At 27.3% G+C, this 20288-nt stretch overlaps 1 protein-coding gene across 9 annotated transcripts in view; it reads right to left on the bottom strand.

Moving 5' to 3' along the window:
* Positions 1–20288, bottom strand: part of LOC123267630 (transcription factor AP-2-epsilon) — a 160815-nt gene that overhangs the window by 30987 nt on the left and 109540 nt on the right. For 7 of the 9 annotated variants that reach the window (XM_044732354.1, XM_044732353.1, XM_044732357.1 and 4 more), the window contains 3 exons: positions 17666–18043; positions 1967–2152; positions 1469–1520 (listed from right to left, as the gene is read on the bottom strand). In XM_044732354.1, the coding sequence (XP_044588289.1) occupies positions 1469–1520; positions 1967–2152; positions 17666–18043 (616 nt within the window). Of the gene's footprint in view, positions 1–1468; positions 1521–1966; positions 2153–17665; positions 18044–19656; positions 19826–20288 lie in introns of those variants that run through there. The other 2 variants (XM_044732358.1, XM_044732351.1) reach the window with 2 other exon arrangements.

The following is a 20288-nucleotide window of genomic DNA, read 5'->3' on the forward strand; positions in this document are numbered from 1 at the left end:
ACTTGAAGAGAAAAGGGAATCGCCATTGAGTAACTTAATTTGTAGGGAAAATGAAAGAACGTATAAGCTCTCCATTTCCGAGGTAGTCAGGAGCCAGGAGCTTTTGGGCGCGTGCACACGCACAATTTCCTAGGTAATCAACTCCGCCGGAAGCAAAACCAATCGTCACGGTTCACTTATGTCGTAGGACTCTGTTCGAATGTCGGATTGGTCGGTCAGCTGTTGGGAGTGACTCTTACACCCTTTCATTTTTAGTTTTATTGGCACATTAGAGCATTAGGGCGCCTCGGGCCCAAAAAGTCAACGGCTCACTCGTTAATTCGTCATTTATTGAGTGTGCACTTTTGTCACTTCAGGGATCAAAATTTCTAAATCTCATTATTAATATAAATATAAATATATATTTATGTGCCTAACAGATATAAATACACGTAAAAGTATAATTTGTACGCGGCTGGAATACAGAGCAGAGTACATAACCGAGCAACTGGTTTCAATCGACTTACAATCAGCATCAGCTACAACCAATATGTTGTATGTTTCAACCGATCGAATTGGCTGCCAGTTAGATGTTGGCTCTTTACTTAGCTGATAGCAGTTTGTATCTCCAATCACTTCACATACATGCACCGATAGTGGATTCCAGTCAGAGCTGATCGAATTTTAAGTAAGACTCAGAACGAGATGGGTTTTGCCGTCGATATTTGCGCAATATCAATGAAAGTCTATCGATACACATTTACACTTATACTTACAACTATGTAAAAATATTTTTATCTATGTGTGTGTGGATAAAAATCTAGGTGACTTAGGCGTGTTTCGCACCCAATATGGAAATTCATTCTACTCTGTTTTATATTTTATGTTTGTTAGAATTAACCATATGGTATTTTCGTCATAAATGTCTACTTTTATTACAGTTTTCTGCTAATTAATTGTTTTAATATTTAAATTTTATCCTATTAATTAAAATCTTGCTTATAAAAAAATATATAATGTTTTTTTTAACTAAAACTTATATTTTTAATAATTGTTTAAATGTTTGAATTTTTTTTTAGCGTAAAAATTTTTTTATTTTTTTTTTTAATTTTTTATTTTTAATTTAAAAAAAAACTTCTTGAATTTTTTTTTTTTTATAAAAGATTTGTTGTTTTATTTTATTCTTCTTAAATTATATTTAGTAAAAAAAAAATAGTATTTTTATCGGTATTAATGTTTGAAAAATTTTTATAAAAAAAAAAATTTGATTTTTAAACTACAAAAAAAAATTCTAAAGCGTCACAAAAAATTACTAATTTTTTTTTTAATGTACTAATATTTAAATTTTTTCAATCATTAAATTAAATATTAATTTATCTTATAAGAAATATTTTTACTGAAAAATTAAATGAATTTTTTCATTTTTTCACACCTTATTTTTCGTATAATTATTATAATTATAATAATAAATTAAATGAAAATAACTTACTTTTAAGAAGAGGTAAATCGTTCATAAATCCTCCGTCATCGACATTAGTGTTCTGCAAGACAAAAAAAATGATTTTAAAACCAAACAATTGACTCTTTATCAATAACAACCACAATTATAAATTATAATAATAAATAATGACTATATTTTTTACTCTGGGGCTTGTAATTAATTTCTAATTGCAATTCACGATTGCACAAGCTCTGTCATAACATCGAACAAACAACAAACGGTCGCTTAAATATATTGAACATATATTTATATATTGTGGCCGGTCGGAATACTTTGGAATTACAGTAGGGAGGGTCCGTCGTCCAAGTAGATACCAAAATTAAATTCTTCCGACGTTGTTATGCAATCAATATACCTTCTATAGATATATCTGGAGCCGATGTTATCGCATTTTTTTTTTTTATTTAAGGATGACCGTTGGTATTATAAATAAATATAAATAATATTAATAATAAGTAATTAAAAATGTGCGTTGCGATTACGTACATCGTCGCTCACCTGGGGGTCGTCAACAAGACTCGAGTTGAGGACGAGGTCCGTCTGGTCGAGCCCGTGGGGTGGCAAAAGAGCGTCGGGACGTCTTACTCCATATTCGACGCCTCTACCACCTGTGACACCTGCACCAGCACTTCCTCTGCTTCCGTCGTATGGAAACGACGCGTGCATATTTGTCTGTAATTTTTAAAATAATTTTATTTTTATTATTATAAGATTTATGTTTTAAAAAAATTTAAATTAAAATTTATTAATTATCTATACATTCATTCCTTTTCCATTCTATTTACTATGTAAGTTAGTTAGTCATAATTCATAATAAAGTCTAGCTACTGTAAGGATCGTTTTAGCCATTACACCTGGTCTCCAAACTTAACAGGTTATGGGCCCAGGAGCTGGTGTATAAAATTGAAGTTAAATTTTCTATACAAAATATTCTTATCAATTTTTTCATGTTATTGATTTTTTAGGCAAAATATTAATCTCCAAATAAAAAGTTGGTTTGGTAAGATATGAAGCCTTGTTGCTAGGCAACTGTTGTTATGGGAGCGTTGCCTAGCAACGGTTGCTATGGGGATTTCTATGAAGGCGTTGTCTAGGAGGAGGTTATAATGGCGTTTTTATGGAGTCTTCTATGGGGTTTCTATGAAGATTTCTATGGGTTTTTCATTGAGGTTTCTATGGAGTTGATATAGGGTTTTTATGGGGTCATCTATAGGGGGAGTAGTAGTAAACATTATAAGGGTAGTAAGCGCTCGAAATTATTTTCATCAATTTGATTGTATTAATTTTATTTGTTATTAACTTCACTGATATATTTACTTTTTTTCGTTTTTGACATATTTTGTATTATTAATTTTGTATTTAATAATTATATATCAGTGTTAGTGTACAAATTATTTCTGTGAAATTTTTATTTTAATTTTGTTCTAATGTGATTTTATTGCAGGCATATTATCCGCGCGTAGCCCGCGGTTCATGCTAGTATTAACAAAAAAAGAAAAAATTTGATTTATATTATTTTATTATTATTATTAATGATAATATAATCAAATATTTATTTGGGATTTTAATTGAGTTTCTTGGATGAAGGTGGCAGTGGTTAATGTTAATGTTGAATTGATCGACATATCAACCTGATAGAGTTTTGAAACGTCATGCCGATGAGTCTTAAAAACTAACCGATGTTACTTGTAACCCTGATTCTATTAAGATAACAGTGAATTGATCATTTTTATTTTCGTTTAAGTTATTATTTTTTTTTGCTTCAATTTCAAAGTTTGTCTTTCACTGATTCATTCATTATTACAGCTAACATACATAATATACATAGAATAAATTATTATTCAAAATCTTTTCAAGTTTTAATTAAAAAAAATTATTAAAATTAATACTAATATTTTAGAAAAGTCTGATTTTATAGAAATTTTTAGATCAAATCAATTTTTTTTAAGTAAAAAAGTCAATTAATTTAATACAAAAATAGTATAAAATTTTATTTAAAAAAAAAATTTTTTTACAGTAAAAGTTTGAGTTACCCAGAATACAAATTCAAAAATACTATTTAATTCATATCACATAAAAATTTTAAAAATAATCGCAAAGCAATCAAACCACGTACATAAAAGCTATTTATTCATTCAAATTACAGCGGTCATAAAGATCGGCAAATATCAGAAACATCAAATCGGGAGACAGTGTCAAAAATCCAAAACAAAAACCGGTCCTCTTTTTCCTTTTCCTCTTTCTCATATCTCATGTCTCTTGTCACTATTTGCGATGTATATTCCATTCCATTCCGGCTTCGTATTAACTTCTCACGTAGCATATGTACCTGGAGGCAACATCACCATCCGAAGATCAAATCTTACCCAGAAAAAACCGACATTATTTACTAATTTAATGTCCAAAAAATTGAGTTTTGCTTCCATTTTATTTAATTAGCCGAACAAGAACAGCCAAGATACCTCCAACTTTTCAGCTCCATTAGAAGCACATTTTATTGCTAGTTCTCAATTGCGCAAAGCATACACATATATATCTAGCAGCACCTTTAATTTATTTCATTATTATTATTATTCATAGTCTATTTCTTCAAGTTTTAAATGTTTAACTTTAAATTTATTATTACGAGCTAAGAATTAAATTACATTTTCTAAAAAAAATTTTCTAATCAATTTTGCACTAAGGTAAAAGCCCCATTAGATGATCACGTACCAGTATATGATCACTCCATGTATTTGTATATCTATATTCATAAATATAGGTATACAAATACATGGAGTGATCATATACTGGTACATGATCATCTATTGGGGCTTTTACCTTATCTTTTTTTTTGTCAAAATTTTAATTCAAAGTTCAAAAATAAAGTTTTAGAACTTATCGGTGGATTTTCAATATTTACAGTGCAAATTATGGCTAAAATATTAAAAAATTACAAGAATTTTTTTTTTTTAGATAATTAAATTTCCTACAAAGTATTTTTATCAATTTTATCGTAGCTCTAATCCTTCAGCCGTACACAGAAAAAAAGGTTTACTTGAGCCAAGAAAATATTTTTCTTCCTAATTATTTTCTTGAGCGAAAAAAAAATTTTTTTTTGACACAAGAAATTTCACTTATTCCAACAAAATTAATTTTCTTGCTTTAAGAAATACGTGTCTTGATCCAAGAAAATTTATTTAAGTCAAGAAAATCTTGTTGTTTCGAGAAAATTCAGCCTCTTGCTCCAAAAAATTTAGTTCTTGATAGAAGTAAATTTTCTTGTCTTGAGAAAATTTCTCTCTTGCCCCAAAAAATTAAATATAAAGATAGAAGTAAATTATCATTAATATTTTTATTGACTAACATGTCAAATGGGAAGATCAAATAATATTTCATTATTTTTTTTCATTCAATATGTATAATTGCTCGCTAAAATAATATATAATGGGTATCAAATATTCAAGAGAAAAATTTTCTCTAGGTGAGAAAATTTTTTTCTCAGCTAAAGTAGGTGGCGCTGCTTCCTTAAAGTATCTAAAAATCTTGATCAAATATGAAAATTTATTCTATCAAGTATTTATGATAATTAGAACTAAGAAAAGATGACCCACCAAGAATAGAATTTCAAGAAAAATTTTTACTTCGGCCAACACAACTTCCCGAAAATTTTCTTGAGCCAAGATTTTTGTTCTCCAGTCAAGAAATTTTTCTTTCTGTGTACAAGAAATTTTTTTTAGATAATTAAATTTCCTATGAACAAATTTTTTAACAATTTTATCGTAGCTCTAATCTTAAAATCAAAGATTTGAATATTCAAGATTAGTATTTAAAAAAATATTCTATCATTATTATTATTATTAAATTCTCCTTATGTTACTTTTTACGGAAACTGGCCCACGTACGTGGTAATTTTTTTTATCGTTTCGGCAGCTCAACACACAAAAAGTAGCACACACACTTACTCACGCTCAAATATTTTTATACAAAATATTTGAATCCACGAACACGATAAAATTTTTCACCGTAATTATATTATTATTATTAAAATTATTTATTTTACATAAATTATGTTAATAACATACCTCACATATTACTAAAGGATTCATGTCATTTTTTTTAAGATAACGCTCCTGCTTACCGGTCATTCATTTAAATAAATTATGAATTATGTAACATAAATAATTATGGTCCCTAAATTGTAGTAATATTTATCTCTAAATAAATTGAGCGATTATTATCGTATCGGAAATAAAATAGAAGGTAAATAAAACAAAAAGCACTAAATTTAAAGATTTAAGTAAACCATTTAAATGTTTCATTGCATTACAGTTAAAGTACATTACTAGCGGTGTAGCTGCCGGCTAAACATAAACCGAGACAATTGCTCTTATAGGTGTAGCATGGTATGGGTATGAGTATGTAAACCTCTTTGTACATATCACCCACGAGGATCAGCGGTTATATACACACGCGTGCGATTACCTCCTTTTCCAGTTAATTTAATCTCTGTATTATACTCTAGCAAGCTTGCTTACGTTATGACCCGAGGGTTCATGCACTTGCTTATATATTTTATTTATACAACTGATCACGATTATTCTCAACTCTTAATTTTTTGTTTCGGGCTTTAATTATTCGAGATAAAATTTTAACTCGTCGCTTTGGAGATTTATAATTTTTAAACTTTTTTGATTTTTTGGAGATTACTTTTTTTCTGCATGAAAAAAATTAGAGAATTATTTACAAAAAATAACAAGTAAATTTACAGAGAAAAATTTTTAAATTTACAAAAAAATAAACATGGAAAAGTTTTATATAATTCTATATTATCAAAAAACAAAATTTTTATTTATAGTAAAAAATTACACAGAAAAAAAAATGTTCTTTAATCAAGGATATATTTTTGAAGAGCTCAATATTCTTGGTTTGAGTAGAAGAATTCTTGATTTAAGAAAATTTTTCTTGATTTAAGGAAATTTTACTTAATTCAAGAATTTTTCGTCTTGATTCTACACAATTAACCTTTTCAAAATTATATTCTTGGTTCAAGAATTTTTCTCTTAAGTCAAGTTAATTTTTTTTTCTGTGTATATAACAGTTTTGGCCATATATTACTATGTATAATAAATTTTTTCCAGAATTAAAAGTTTTTTCTAGACTAAATTTACATTTAAAAATAATTAGAATTAGAATTAATTGAAATAATTAGAATTTTTCTCAATTTAAAATCGATATTTTCATTTTAAAAATTTTTGTAATTTAAAAAAATGTAAATTTGTAAATTAAAAAAAATTTTTCTGTATTATTATTAAGTCTTTTTTTCCATGTGTAAAAAAATTTTCTGATGTCTACATACGCACACAGAAAAAAAAAGGTTGGCTTGAGCCAAGAAAATATTTTTCCTAATTATTTTCTTAAGTAAAAAAAATTTTTTTTTAACAAGAAATTTCACTTATTCCAACAAAATTAATTCTCTTGCTTTAAGAAATACGTATCTTGATCCAAGAAAATTTATTTAAATCAAGAAAATCTTGTTGTTTTGAGAAAATTCAGCCTCTTGCTCCAAAAAATTTAGTTCCTGATAGAAGTAAATTTTCTTGTCTTGAAAAAATTTCTCTCTTGCTCCAAAAAATTAAATATAAAGATAAAAGTGAATTTTTATTAATATTTTTATTGACTAACATGTCAAATGGGAAGATCAAATAATATTTCATTATTTTTTTTCATTCAATACGTATAATTTCTCGCTAAAATAATATATAATGGGTATCAAATATTCAAGAGAAAAATTTTCTCTAGGTGAGAAAATTTTTTTCTCAGCTGAAGTAGGTGGCGCTGCTTCCTTAAAGTATCTAAAAATCTTGATCAAATATAAAAATTTATTGTATCAAGTATTTATGATAATTTGGATTAAGAAAAAATGACCCACCAAGAATAGAATTTCAAGAAAAATTTTTACTTCGGCCAACACAACTTCCCGAAAATTTTCTTGAGCCAAGAATTTTGTTTTTCAGTCAAGAAATTTTTCTTTCTGTGTATTAAAAAATTTTTTTTTCAAGAGAGTTCTTTAAAATTAGTCCTAAATTTTTCTAATAAACAATAAAAAATTTCTTTTATCAATTAAAAAATTTCCGTTCATTATTTCCCACTGAAAAAAAAAATTCTTGACTGAAGTGTAAATTTTCTTGGCTCAAGAAAATATTAAGGAAGGTTGAAAATTTCTTGAATGAAGTCAAAGTTTCTCGAGCCAAGAAAATTTTCTTGAGTCAAAAAATTTTTTTCTTACTCCAAAATAATTTTCGTTTTTCTTAAAATTTTCTTGGCGCAAGAAATGTGTTTTTTGTGTGCACAAAAAAAAACTTAAACAATTTCAAGCAAGCGCGTAAGTGAGGCATTTAAAAAACATAATACAAACAAAAATGGTTGTTTTATCGATGGAGGTGTTTTATCTGTTAAAGTACAACGAGAGTGTTCTGAGAATAAACTTTCACGCGAAAAAAGACTAAAAAAAGACGGTGTTAATTAACTGGCGGGCGGCGTAAGTAGCCGAGGACTGAGTACTAAGACTATTCGACTTGAATCGCGGGTTAGCTTATAAATTGATGTAACCTCTACTCCGTTGGGCCCAGTGCAGCTAATGAGATGAAATGTGATCGCCTTTCTCTCGTTAAAGATTATACAGCCATTACATAGTAGATATATTTTCCTACAGAGAAATGCGCTGTAGATACAGCTCAGAACTTTTCAGCTTTCTGCCAGCTGCAGTTATTTTATTTGTTGTAAGTTATTATTTTTTACTCAAGCACATACCGGTTTATTAATAATAAAAGTATATATTGTCAGTAGACACTGGCTACTCGTCATGTTTGATTCAATATTGAGATAACGGGTACAATTAATTCCCAATCTATCTATCTCGACAAAGAGATCGCTATCACTGTTTTTAATAATTATCATACTGGATTGTTTTTGTTCCACATAGAAAGTATTTGCCGCAAAAAATTATGATAAACAATCCGTTTATTTTTTTGTTTTTTTTGTTTCTACGTTGGGCTTAATTAATTGTTTGGTATTAAATTATTTTTAATGGGCTTTAATGATAGATATCCCACTGTTATTAAATCGATTACTGTTATTAATTTATTGACAGGAAATGAGGGGGTATTTATTTAAATATTTTTGTCAAGGATAAATTTTTCTTTGTTGTTTTGATTTTATTGTGACATTTTAAAAGGTGGCGTAATTTTTTTTGTTAGAAAGGCATTTTTATTATCATACAGTAAAAAAAAAATTTATTAGATTCAAGAGAAAAATTTTGGAACTAAAAATATTATTTTGAATAGTTAGTTCATTTTTTAATAAGTTTAAAAAAAAATTCTTCAACTGAAAAATTATTTCTTTGGTCAAATAAATTTTACTTGAAAATTTTCAAATTTTTTTTTTTGGTTCAAAATTTATTAGATTCAAGAAAAAAATTTTGGGACTAAAAATATTATTTTTTTAAGAGTTGGTTCATTTTTAAGTAAGTTTAAAAAAAAAAAACTCTTGAACTGAGAAATTATTTTTGTGTTCAAATAAATTTTACTTGAAAATTTTTAATTTTTTTTTTTTGGTTCAAAATTTTTACTTTTTGTTCGTAGTATTTTTTTTAATGCATTAAAAAATTTTACGTCATTGCTTCAAAAATTATTTACAAAATTTCAATTTAAATAATTTAATTTTTAATTATTTTTGGGTGTTAATTTAACACAATTGTAACAAATTAACGCTTAATTGTGTCAAAATAATTCACGAAGGTGTCAAAAATTTTTTTAAGTAATAAAAAATTTTTTTTCTGTACTATTAAATAAATTTTTATAATATTAATAGTAAAAAATTTGAGCAAAAAATTTTTGACAAATTTAAAATGATTTTTTTCGTTCAATATTTTTCTTTTAAGTTAAATTATTTTTTTATTACAAATGCAGTCCTTAAAAAAAAAAAAAAATACTCTTATTAATTATCATTTAAATATTTAACTTAATCAAAACAAATTATTAAAACATCTCTGTCGTGATCAAACAATTTTCAGACAACAAAAATACTAAACCTGAATTTTGCATCTAAGCTCCGAAGTTAATAACAGCAATAAATAAAAATAAATGGGAAGATATTAAAAAGTCTTTGATATAATGCACAATGTATAATGTTGAATGTACAATGTATCTGAAAGGTCGAAGGCAGTAAAAGGTTATCTCGGAGTGTATGAAAGGGCGGCTGCGTTCGGCTTCAAGCCTTTACGCTTACATACAAATCCTCGGATTTTCCGGAGTCGTGAGCATCCATACACTCGACAATATTGTATAATATTGTACTACACGTGTGTAATGTGTAAAGACGCTTGCAAGTTCACCCGGAAGATTTGATGGGTAAAAAATCTCGCTCGTAGCTCATGTGTGTTGTGTCAAGAGTTTGATGCCGGGGGAAGGGGAAAATAAAAATTTTCTTCTATTATAGAATCCAGGACATAAAGAAACTTCAGATAACGGTGATCGTCTCGTATACTTTCGGGGTGAAGATATTTAAGGGGTTCATCGAATAGAACCACTCGGCTGATTATTGGCATTGTGGTTTCGCTGGTTTACTCTTCCTTTCTATTGTACCTTCTTAAAAGGATCTGCGATGTGATACGGGCGGATATCTTATCATTTGACGCACAAAAAGTAATCAGTTTATCGTCCGCTCATCGGCTAATTTTTTTTTTTAATTCTTTAACTCGTGAAAAATTTTTTGATATTAACAAAAAACTCCGAAATTTTTGAGTTTTTTCAAAATATTTCAAAAGTTATGAGTCACAGAAAATATTATTGGTTAAAAATTGTACACAAAAAAAAAAATTTCTTGACTGGAGAACAAAATTCTTAGCTCAAGAAAATTTTCGCGTGCCTGAGGAAGATTGAAGTTGTGTTGGCCGAAGTAAAAATATTTCTTGAAATTCTATTCTTGGTGGAAGTAATTTTTTCCTAATTCAAATTATCATAAATACTTGATACAATAAATTTTTATATTGGATCAAGATTTTTAGATACTTTAGGAAAGCAGCGCCACTTACTTCAGCTGTGAAAAAAATTTTTTCATCTTGAGAAAATTTTTCTCTTGAATATTTGATACCCATTTTATATTATTTTAGCGTGCAATTATACATATTGAATGAAAAAAAAATGATGAAATATTATTTAATCTTCCCATTTGACATGTTAATCAATAAAAATATTAATGAAAATTTACTTCTTTTATATTTAATTTTTTGGAGCAAGAGAAAAATTTTCTCAAGACAAGAAAATTTACTTCTATCAAGAACTAAATTTTTTGGAGCAAGAGGCTGAATTTTCTCAAAACAACAAGATTTTCTTAGATCAATATATGTATATTTCTTAAAGCAAGAGAATTAATTTTTTTGGAATAAGTGAAATTTCTTGTGTCAAAAAACATTTTTTTTCGCTCAAGAAAATTAGGAAGAAAATATTTTCTTGGCTCAAGTGAACCTTTTTTTCAGTGTTCTGTAACTTCACTTTTGAACTTTAAATTCAAATTTTGGAGAAAGGAAGCAAGAAAGAGCAAAATTGATAAACATTTTTGTAGAAAATTAAATTTTTTATAAAAAAAGTCTGATATTTTTTTTTATTTTCAATATTTAGCCCAGAATTTTGAATTGAATCTTGAACATTCAAAATTTAAGTAAATAAAACAGTTTTTGTTTATTAATTATAATTTTTAAAAATATAATAATAATCAAAGCTAAAGAATTTCTTTAAAATTTCTCAATTAGTGTCACATCTGTCGTTACATATTTAATATATTTATAAATTCCCTGTAAATATCTAAATTACTGTCATTATAATATAATAATAAGTCACGTTAGATTGATATTTAGAATGTCTATCAAAATAGTCCGAACAAAATGCGAAGCTACTGAACAGCTGCTGAAATAGTTGTCCATAGTTTTGGTAAAATAACACCCAAGTTATGCCTGACATTATATTGTATACATACAAGAATGAGTAGGGGAGAGTTATGTTACAAATTTATAAAAGTTCTTATTATAAAATAACTTCTTATTTATTATTACTAATTTCGATTCAAATTTCGTATAAAATATCAGAATACATGAAAAAAAAATCCTTCGAATTGTAAAATGAAAATGTCACTTGAATAAATAAATAAAACAAAAATAAAAAAAAGTACCCCGACATACTATGCCGAAGTAATTCGCTTATTAAGTTCTGGGCTTTGACATTCCTCGGAAGTGGATGCCACGGACGTTTGCTTTGAGGGAAAATATGCCAAGAATCGTAAAATGCCGGGAAGTTACGCACAAAGAGGGGGAGGGTTAACCCTGCATTTAAACAAATTAACAATTACTTCAAATGAGTCACTTTAATTCCGACAATAGCAAGAATTTTCTTGGATTATCCGTGAAAAAATTTTTTATACGTTATAATTTGCACATATGTGATCATATAAATGCATATATATGATTTTTCAACAAACAAAAAATTATATAAGAAATCAAAAATTTAAAATTTATAATAAATTATTTTTTTATTCTTCATACAAAATTTTTGTTGCAACTTTGGCGCACTCTATCATTTAAACAAATCGACGAATCAAAAAATCTTGGGTATAAAATTTGTTGAAAATTTTATACGTTACACAGAGAAAAAAATTCACTTGAGTCAAGAAAATATTTTTCTTCCTAATTATTTTCTTGAGCGAAAAAAAATTTTTTTTGACACAAGAAATTTCACTTATTTCAACAAAATTAATTCTCTTGCTTTAAGAAATACGTCTCTTGATCCACGAAAATTTATTTAAGTCAAGAAAAATTTCTTGTTTTGAGAAAATCCAGCCTCTTGCTCCAAAAAATTTGGTTCTTGATAGAAGTAAATTTTCTTATCTTGAGAAAATTTCTCTCTTGCTCCAAAAAATTAAATATAAAGATAGAAGTAAATTTTCATAAATATTTTTATTGATTAACATGTCAAATAGGAAGGTCAAATAATATTAAATCATTTTTTTTCATTCAATATGTATAATTGCACGCTAAAATAATATAAAATGGGTATCAAATATTCAAGAGAAAAATTTTCTCAAGGTGAGAAAAATTTTTTTCTTAGCTGAAGAAGGTGGCGCTGCTTCCCTAAAGTATCTAAAAATCTTGATCAAATATAAAAATTTATTGTATCAAGTATTTATGATAATTTGAATTAAGAAAAAATTATTTTCACCAAGAATAGAATTTCAAGAAAAATTTTTACTTCGGTCAACACAACTTCGGTCTTTCTTCAGGTAATTTTTCTTTCTGTGTAATTTCCAAAAGTTTAAAGTACTATTTGTTGCTAAAATAGGGTAGAAGTACCGTTTGTGGCCATTTATTGTTCAAATAAACGATATAAATGAATTTATATTAATAATTCATTACAAACTCAATTTGTTTTGATATAAATTTTTTTAAAACTCGACAAAAATATGGTTATAATATTATAATTTTTTATAAATTAATTCAAATGTTAACTGGCCAAATATGGCGCTAAGGTGGCCAAAAACGGTACTTCTACCCTATTGATTCTCTATAAAAAAAAATTTAACTCTCTATAAAAAAATTCTTATCAATTTTACCGTATCTTCAATTCTCGAGCTAGAATTTTGAAAAAAAGACTACGGTCCGTGAATTTTTAAATTATTTATTTTTGTATGATTTTTAAAATAAATGTATCGATCCGTGGGACTGTAAATTGAGACGAAAATAAAGAATATAATATGAAGCACGCAATGGTCTCCTCTGAAAAGCGTGTGTGGTATGTGGGCATTAAGGTATTGGGGAATCGCGGAGCGTCAATTAGAGTGAAATTTGGTTTTCGACTGTGTACAGTGAACATAAGAAAGAAATATATGTAAGGTGAGTATGAGACTTGGTGGAGACTGTAGCGTAAAGGAGCATCATATCACATGTGAGGAATAAAATATATAAGACGTAAGATGTGAGTGGGCTCCGTGTCCCATGTGTGTTATTATTTTCGGTGCCGACAATCGCCGATGTGAAAGTTACTCGAGGTCTTACTTATACTCGGGTCCAGCAAGCACTGAATACTCACATCTCCGTCGGGATGATGTACGTGTATGATGAATTTTGCATGAGAAATGACACGCGTCTACTTTTAATATTAACTTATATTATGTATATTCTCCGGTCTGCTGTTGTTGTGCTGGGAATACTTACAGTTGTACTCAATGCAGCAATTAATCATCCGAAAAAATATCACTGGGACTTGGAACTGGAAATTTATTTTTAAATGATAATTTATAATTTTAGAATACCCGATAATTTAGTTGCCGATTTATGAGGCTATCAGTTTATTTCGATCAATCCTCTCCCTGGTCATGTTATTCCGCCGAGAAGTTAACGGGGCTTTCAAATTCTACAATATTACTTTGTTATTTATTTATATTTATGTTTTTTAGTCGGTATATATATCGCATTATTGGATCGATCAGATCAGATCAGATTGATGAGGTCAGATCAACTTTATCTCTTAAAATTCCGCATCCGAATTTTTATCGGTGGATTTTTAGTGGAATAAAGTCGAAGCTTTTTTTCAATATTAATAATAAATTTTAATAATTTATTTAATATTAAAATTCATTTGTAACTAATTTTGAAAATTTTTATTAATTATTTTTTAATACATTTTTTTCCTGTCACAGAATTATTTTTTAATTAAGTCTCAGATAAATTCAATATTTTTTATAACAGTACTAAGATAATTAAAAAAAATTTTTTCTGTCACATTCAATGTCAATCATTGATTAAATTTTTTTTTTTAATAATCAATCTCTAAAGGCTCAAAATAAAAAATATCAAAATTTATATTTAATAAAATTTTAATAATTTACTTTACATATGTAAAATTGAAAACTAAAAAATTTATTCATTTTTCTGACTAAAATTTTTAGCCAAAAAAATTATTCTTCACGGAAAAAAAAATTTCGTTCTGGTAACGTATGCGGAGAAAAAAATTTTGCTATAGGAACTCTATAGTAGTTAGTTAGTTGTAAAAAGTTCCAGTAGGTTAACGTATTCTTATAGTAACAATACCATTTGGCTCCTGCAACTCTACATCGTTGAGCTCTGAGAGCTAAACGTTATTTACCTCTCACAACTCTACAGGATCGTTCTGAGACTATAACAAATTTTTGGAAGTCTGCTTAGTAATTTTTTTTACGATTTAGCATTGATAATTTAATAAATAAATGCGGCAGAACGAATTTATATTGCCAACAATAATTGTATATGACAAATAAGAATAGTATTATAATAGAAATAAAATAATAATAGAACTTATATTACAAATAAAAATTATTTGTAAAATAAAAATATGGTCGTCACAAAATTATCTTATTTTTTTAATTATATCAATAAATATTGGACATAAAATCACTACCGTATATGCACAAGAAAAGATAAATAAACTAAAACAAATTTTATTTTGTGTTAAATGGGGTCTTTTTATTGTATTCAGATAACTTATTACTTATCACAATATACTCAATTAATAAATTAAATTAACAGTCACTGCAAATGAACCTTGAAAAACCATACATACAAAACTGTTCTAACGAAATTTAATTTCAAAAAAAAAAAAACCTATTTCCTTAAATAAATAAACTAGAAGATTAATTGTCCTCATATATTTTTAATAATATGGATGAGTACCAAAATAATTCTGTTTGTCATTATAGAAGGTTATGAAATATGTCAACGCACTCCTACTGCGCAACGTAGAGCGCTCCCAACTATACCGTTTGGCTCTGAGAACAATCCCGTAGAGCTCTGAGAGCTCAACAACATCGAGTCATCAGAACTAAATAACATTATGTTACTGTAACTCTACAACGAATAGTAAACTGTGTATAGTTGTGGTAACTCTACAGTTAGGTTACCAGAACGAAATTTTTTTTTCCGTGTAACTGTAGAGTTACCACAACTATACACAGTTTACTGTTCGTTGTAGAGTTACAGTAACAAAATGTTATTTAGTTCTGATAACTCAATGTTGTTGAGCTCTCAGAGCTCTATGGAATTGTTCTCAGAGCCAAACGGTATAGTTGGGAGCGCTCTACGTTGCGCAGTAGGAGTGCATTGACATATTTCATAACCTTCTATAATGACAAACAGAATTCTTTTGTTACTCATCCATATTATTAAAAATATATGAGGACAATTAAGTTTCTAGTTTAATTATTTAAGGAAATAGGGTTTTTTTTTTGTCAAATTGAATTTCGTTAGAACAGTTTTGTATTTATGGTTTTTCAAGGTTCATTTGCAGTGACTGTTAATTTAATTTATTAGTTGAATATATTGTGATAAGTGATAATTTATCGGAATACATTAAAAAGACCCCATTTAACACAAAATAAAATTTATTTTCGTTTATTTATCTTTTCTTGTGTATATACGGTAGTGATTTTATGTCCAATATTTATTGATATAATTAAAAAAATAAGATAATTTTGTGACGACCATATTTTTATTTTACAGATAATTTTTATTTGTAATATAAGTTCTATTATTATTTTATTTCTATTATAATACTATTCTTATTTGTCATATACAATTATTGTTGGCAATATAAATTCGTTCTGCCGCATTTATTTATTAAATTATCAATGCTAAATCGTAAAAAAAATTACTAAGCAGACTTCCAAAAATTTGTTATAGTCTCAGAACGATCCTGTAGAGTTGTGAGAGGTAAATAACGTTTAGCTCTCAGAGCTCAACGATGTAGAGTTGCAGGAGCTAAACGGTATTGTTACTATAAGAATACATTAACCTACTGGAACTTTTTACAACTAACTAACTACTATAGAGTTCCTATAGCAAAATTTTTTTCTCCATGTTGAATAAATTTTCTTAAGAATTTTACACAGAAAGAAAAATTCCTTGACTGGAAAACAAAATTCTTGGTTCAAGAAAATTTTCGGGTGCCTGAAGGAAGATTGTTGTGTTGGCCGAAGTAAAAATTTTTCTTGAAATTCTATTCTTGGTAGAAGTAATTTTTTCTTAATTTAAATTATCATAAATACTTGATACAATAAATTTTTATATTTGATCAAGATTTTTAGATACTTTAGGGAAGTAGCGCCACCTACTTCAGCTGAGAAAAAAATTTTCTCACCTAGAGAAAATTTTTCTCTTGAATATTTAATACCCATTTTATATTATTTTAGCGTGCAATTATACATATTGAATGAAAAAAAATGATTCAATATTATTTGACCTTCCCATTTGACATGTTAATCAATAAAAATATTAATAAAAATTAACTTCTATCTTTATATTTAATTTTTTGGAGCAAGAGAGAAATTTTCTCAAGACAAGAAAATTTACTTCTATCAAGAACTAAATTTTTTGGAGCAAGAGGCTGAATTTTCTCAAAACAAAATTTTCTTGACTTGAATAAATTTTCTGGATCAAGATACGTATTTCTTAAAGCAAGAGAATTAATTTTGTTGAAATAAATGAAATTTCTTGTGTCAAAAAAAAAATTTTTTTTCGCTCAAGAAAATAATTAAGAAGAAAAATATTTTCTTGGCTCAAGTGAACCTTTTTTTCTGTGTAAAGGCTCAAATTAAAGAATATAAAAATTTATATTTAATAAAATTTTGATAATTTATTTTATGTATGTAAAATTGAAAACTAAAAAATTTATTCTTCATTTTTTGACTAAAATTTCAACCAAAAAAATTATTTCTGAATAAATTTTCTTAAAAATTTTTATCAAAAATCCTAATAAATTAATTAAAAAAATCTCCTAAATAACTTTCAATTAAATTTCAACCTATCAGTAAGATTAATAAAAAATTCCTTAACATTCACACATAATAATTCAATAAAAAATAATTAATATATAATTGAAACAAAATTTCAAGCAAAAAAATAAAAGCATAATTTAATGAGCCATAAAAAATTTCAATAAACGTTTTCATGAATAAAACTAATTACAAATTATAACGGACCGATAAAATTATGAATATTAAAAAAGTGCGGTAGCGCAAAAAGAGATAATCAATTTTTTTTAAAGTTTCATCCGAAGATACATAACAAATAATAACAAAATAATTGTATAGAAAAAAAAAGTAACGTTTCTAAAAATGAAGACTTACGACATGAATGCTTTCGGCATCTCGCCTGAGATCCTGAGTTCTCTGGCCAGCGGTGACCGCCGCGGAGAGATGGCTGTAGTGGTGCTGGTGGAGGGTGTTGATAGTCTGTGTGTAAGGATCGCCGACCAGGTAATCAAGATGTTGCGGCTGTCCAAGCCCGTGCTGAGGACTCGCGGGTGCGTGGTGGTGGGTCGGAAAGGGCGGCGGAAAGTACGGCGGCTGGAAGTCTGAAGCCGTCGGCAAGGAGGCTCCGCCGTGGTGCGGCATCCCCCCGCCGTTATTCCCATTGCCCCGATGACCGTGATGATGACCACCCGAGTACGGCGAAGAGTTTCCTCCCCCTAGCGACGATATTCCTCCGTGGCTCGTCAATCGGTCCTGCAATTATATCAATTTTTTATTTTAAGTAATATAAAAATAAGAAATAAGTCCAGTGTAATTTATTGAAATTAATTCTGTAAGCAAGCTCATTTCCTCTAGAGATACCGAACTGGACTCGGACGTCAAGAGCCGCTTATTCATCCTCTACTCTACTGGCATCCGAAGAATCTTCGCGAGATATCGATCGTTGCCAACCACTTGGACAAACTTACTCTTCCTTCATACACGATCTGTTTTTGCCCACTTTTAAATCAGTGATTAAAGGGACATGGAATTTTCATTGTCTCTTTTTACAGTTATATACTTTTTTTTTTTGGTAGTTTGGGTTTAATTGAGTAATAATTAAAAATAACACTTGGATGATTTTGTAGAAGTTATTCTTTTGATGTTTAATAAAATTTAATCAGTGTAAAAAATTGAAAAATTACACAGAAAAAAAAATTTACTTGAATCAAGTAAATAATTTGGAAGAATTTTATCTTCTTCATTTGAGTAGAAAAATTCTTGAACTAAGAAATTTTTCTTGGTTTAAGTAAATTTTATTTAATTTAAGAATTTTTCGTCTTGATTCAAGACAATGATACTCTTTAAAATTGTTTTCTTGGTTCAAGAATTTTTCTTTTGATTCAATTTAATTTTTTTTTCAGTGTACACTTAGTTAAATTTGTAGAAATTTTGTCTCGTTAATTTGTGTTTATTAATTAAAAAAAACACTTGGTTAATTTTATGGTAATTATTTTATTAATTTTTAAAAAGTTTCTCCGAAATATTAAATTATTCAAAGTGTAAAAAAATTCATCAAAAATAATTTGTTTTTGAAATTATCATTATCTTTATTAATATATTTACAGATTCAAGTTTTGTATATAAAAAATTTTTTATTTATAATTCCTGTCCTAATGGACTATAATTATAATAGAATTTACATCACATATATTTGTAAAGAGTATGTTATTTTTAATTTAATATTTATTTTATTTTTAGGAATAATAAGTATTCAGGTAGGGTCAATTCTATAACATTTTAGAATCAAATTTCTACAAGGGAAAATTTTTCAAACCAATACGCCATCTGTCGGATTTTACCGGTACTATTTTTTTTTATTAATGACAAGCGTAAATATTCATGTGTAAATTATGTCAAGATTTTTTTAAAAATAAATTAGTGAACATTTTTAACAACTGAAAAAATAAAATTTATCTGGAAAAAAATTTTTGTCGCATTTTTTTTTAAATATTTTTTTTTTTTTAGACGATTTATAATTTTATATATTTTAAAGGATGGAATTATTTAGAACATATAGCGTTTTAAGTGCCACAGAGGGACATGAAACAATTTTTTTTCGGATAATTGTGATCTACAAGTGTATAAATTAAGCAAAAAATCAAAATCAAAATTTTTTTTGGTTAAATTTGCACTTTTAAATCATTTGTAAAAATATGATCTCCAAATGTTAGTGATCATGTATCAATAATTTATTAAAAAAAAAATAATTATAATTTTAATTGCTAATAATTGATAAATTTTATCGAAAAAAAAAAAATTATTTTCAAAGCGAAAATTTAAAAATGAAATAATTCCACGGATTCAAAGTAATAAACATTACTTACATTTAAAATCCATAAGTTCATCGCAACAATGATAAAAATGAAAAAAACCCCACTAAAACAAAATACAAGTTGAATACAAGTAATTCCTCAACAAGCGGAATATAATTTAATAATTAAGAAGCGATAGTATAAACTAAAATAATAAAATGTCCGTTAACGCGCGCACTTGGCTCGGCAATGAATAGCCTTGGTTTAATAGTTAGCCTCCTAATGACTTTTTAAAATTGTAAAAAATAGATAACGCTCTAAAAGTATTATTTCTCAACATTGTTCAAAACGACACGCACTTATATTAATCGAGCTATACCTCTATACCAATACCTATATTAATCGTTATCGTTGTCATCATTATTATTACGATTATTACTTATTACCATTATTATTGTATCAGTACCGGATCAACGAATAGTAATCGAGAAATTAGAATGTCGCTTTATCACCCATCAAAATAACGTCATCGTTTTAAAATATCATTATTCATTTTTATAAATAATAAATGTTATTAAGTGGATAATAAAAGTCTTATCGAAATTTATTGGTGTTAAATAATTTTCAATGCGATGAGCCTGAGGTGTGTTATTTTATAATTTTTTTTTTATATTAAACTCATATAGTTTTCAGAATTAGACACT

Source organism: Cotesia glomerata, linkage group LG6 (assembly GCF_020080835.1).
Source record: "Cotesia glomerata isolate CgM1 linkage group LG6, MPM_Cglom_v2.3, whole genome shotgun sequence".
Classification (NCBI taxonomy): domain Eukaryota; kingdom Metazoa; phylum Arthropoda; class Insecta; order Hymenoptera; family Braconidae; genus Cotesia; species Cotesia glomerata.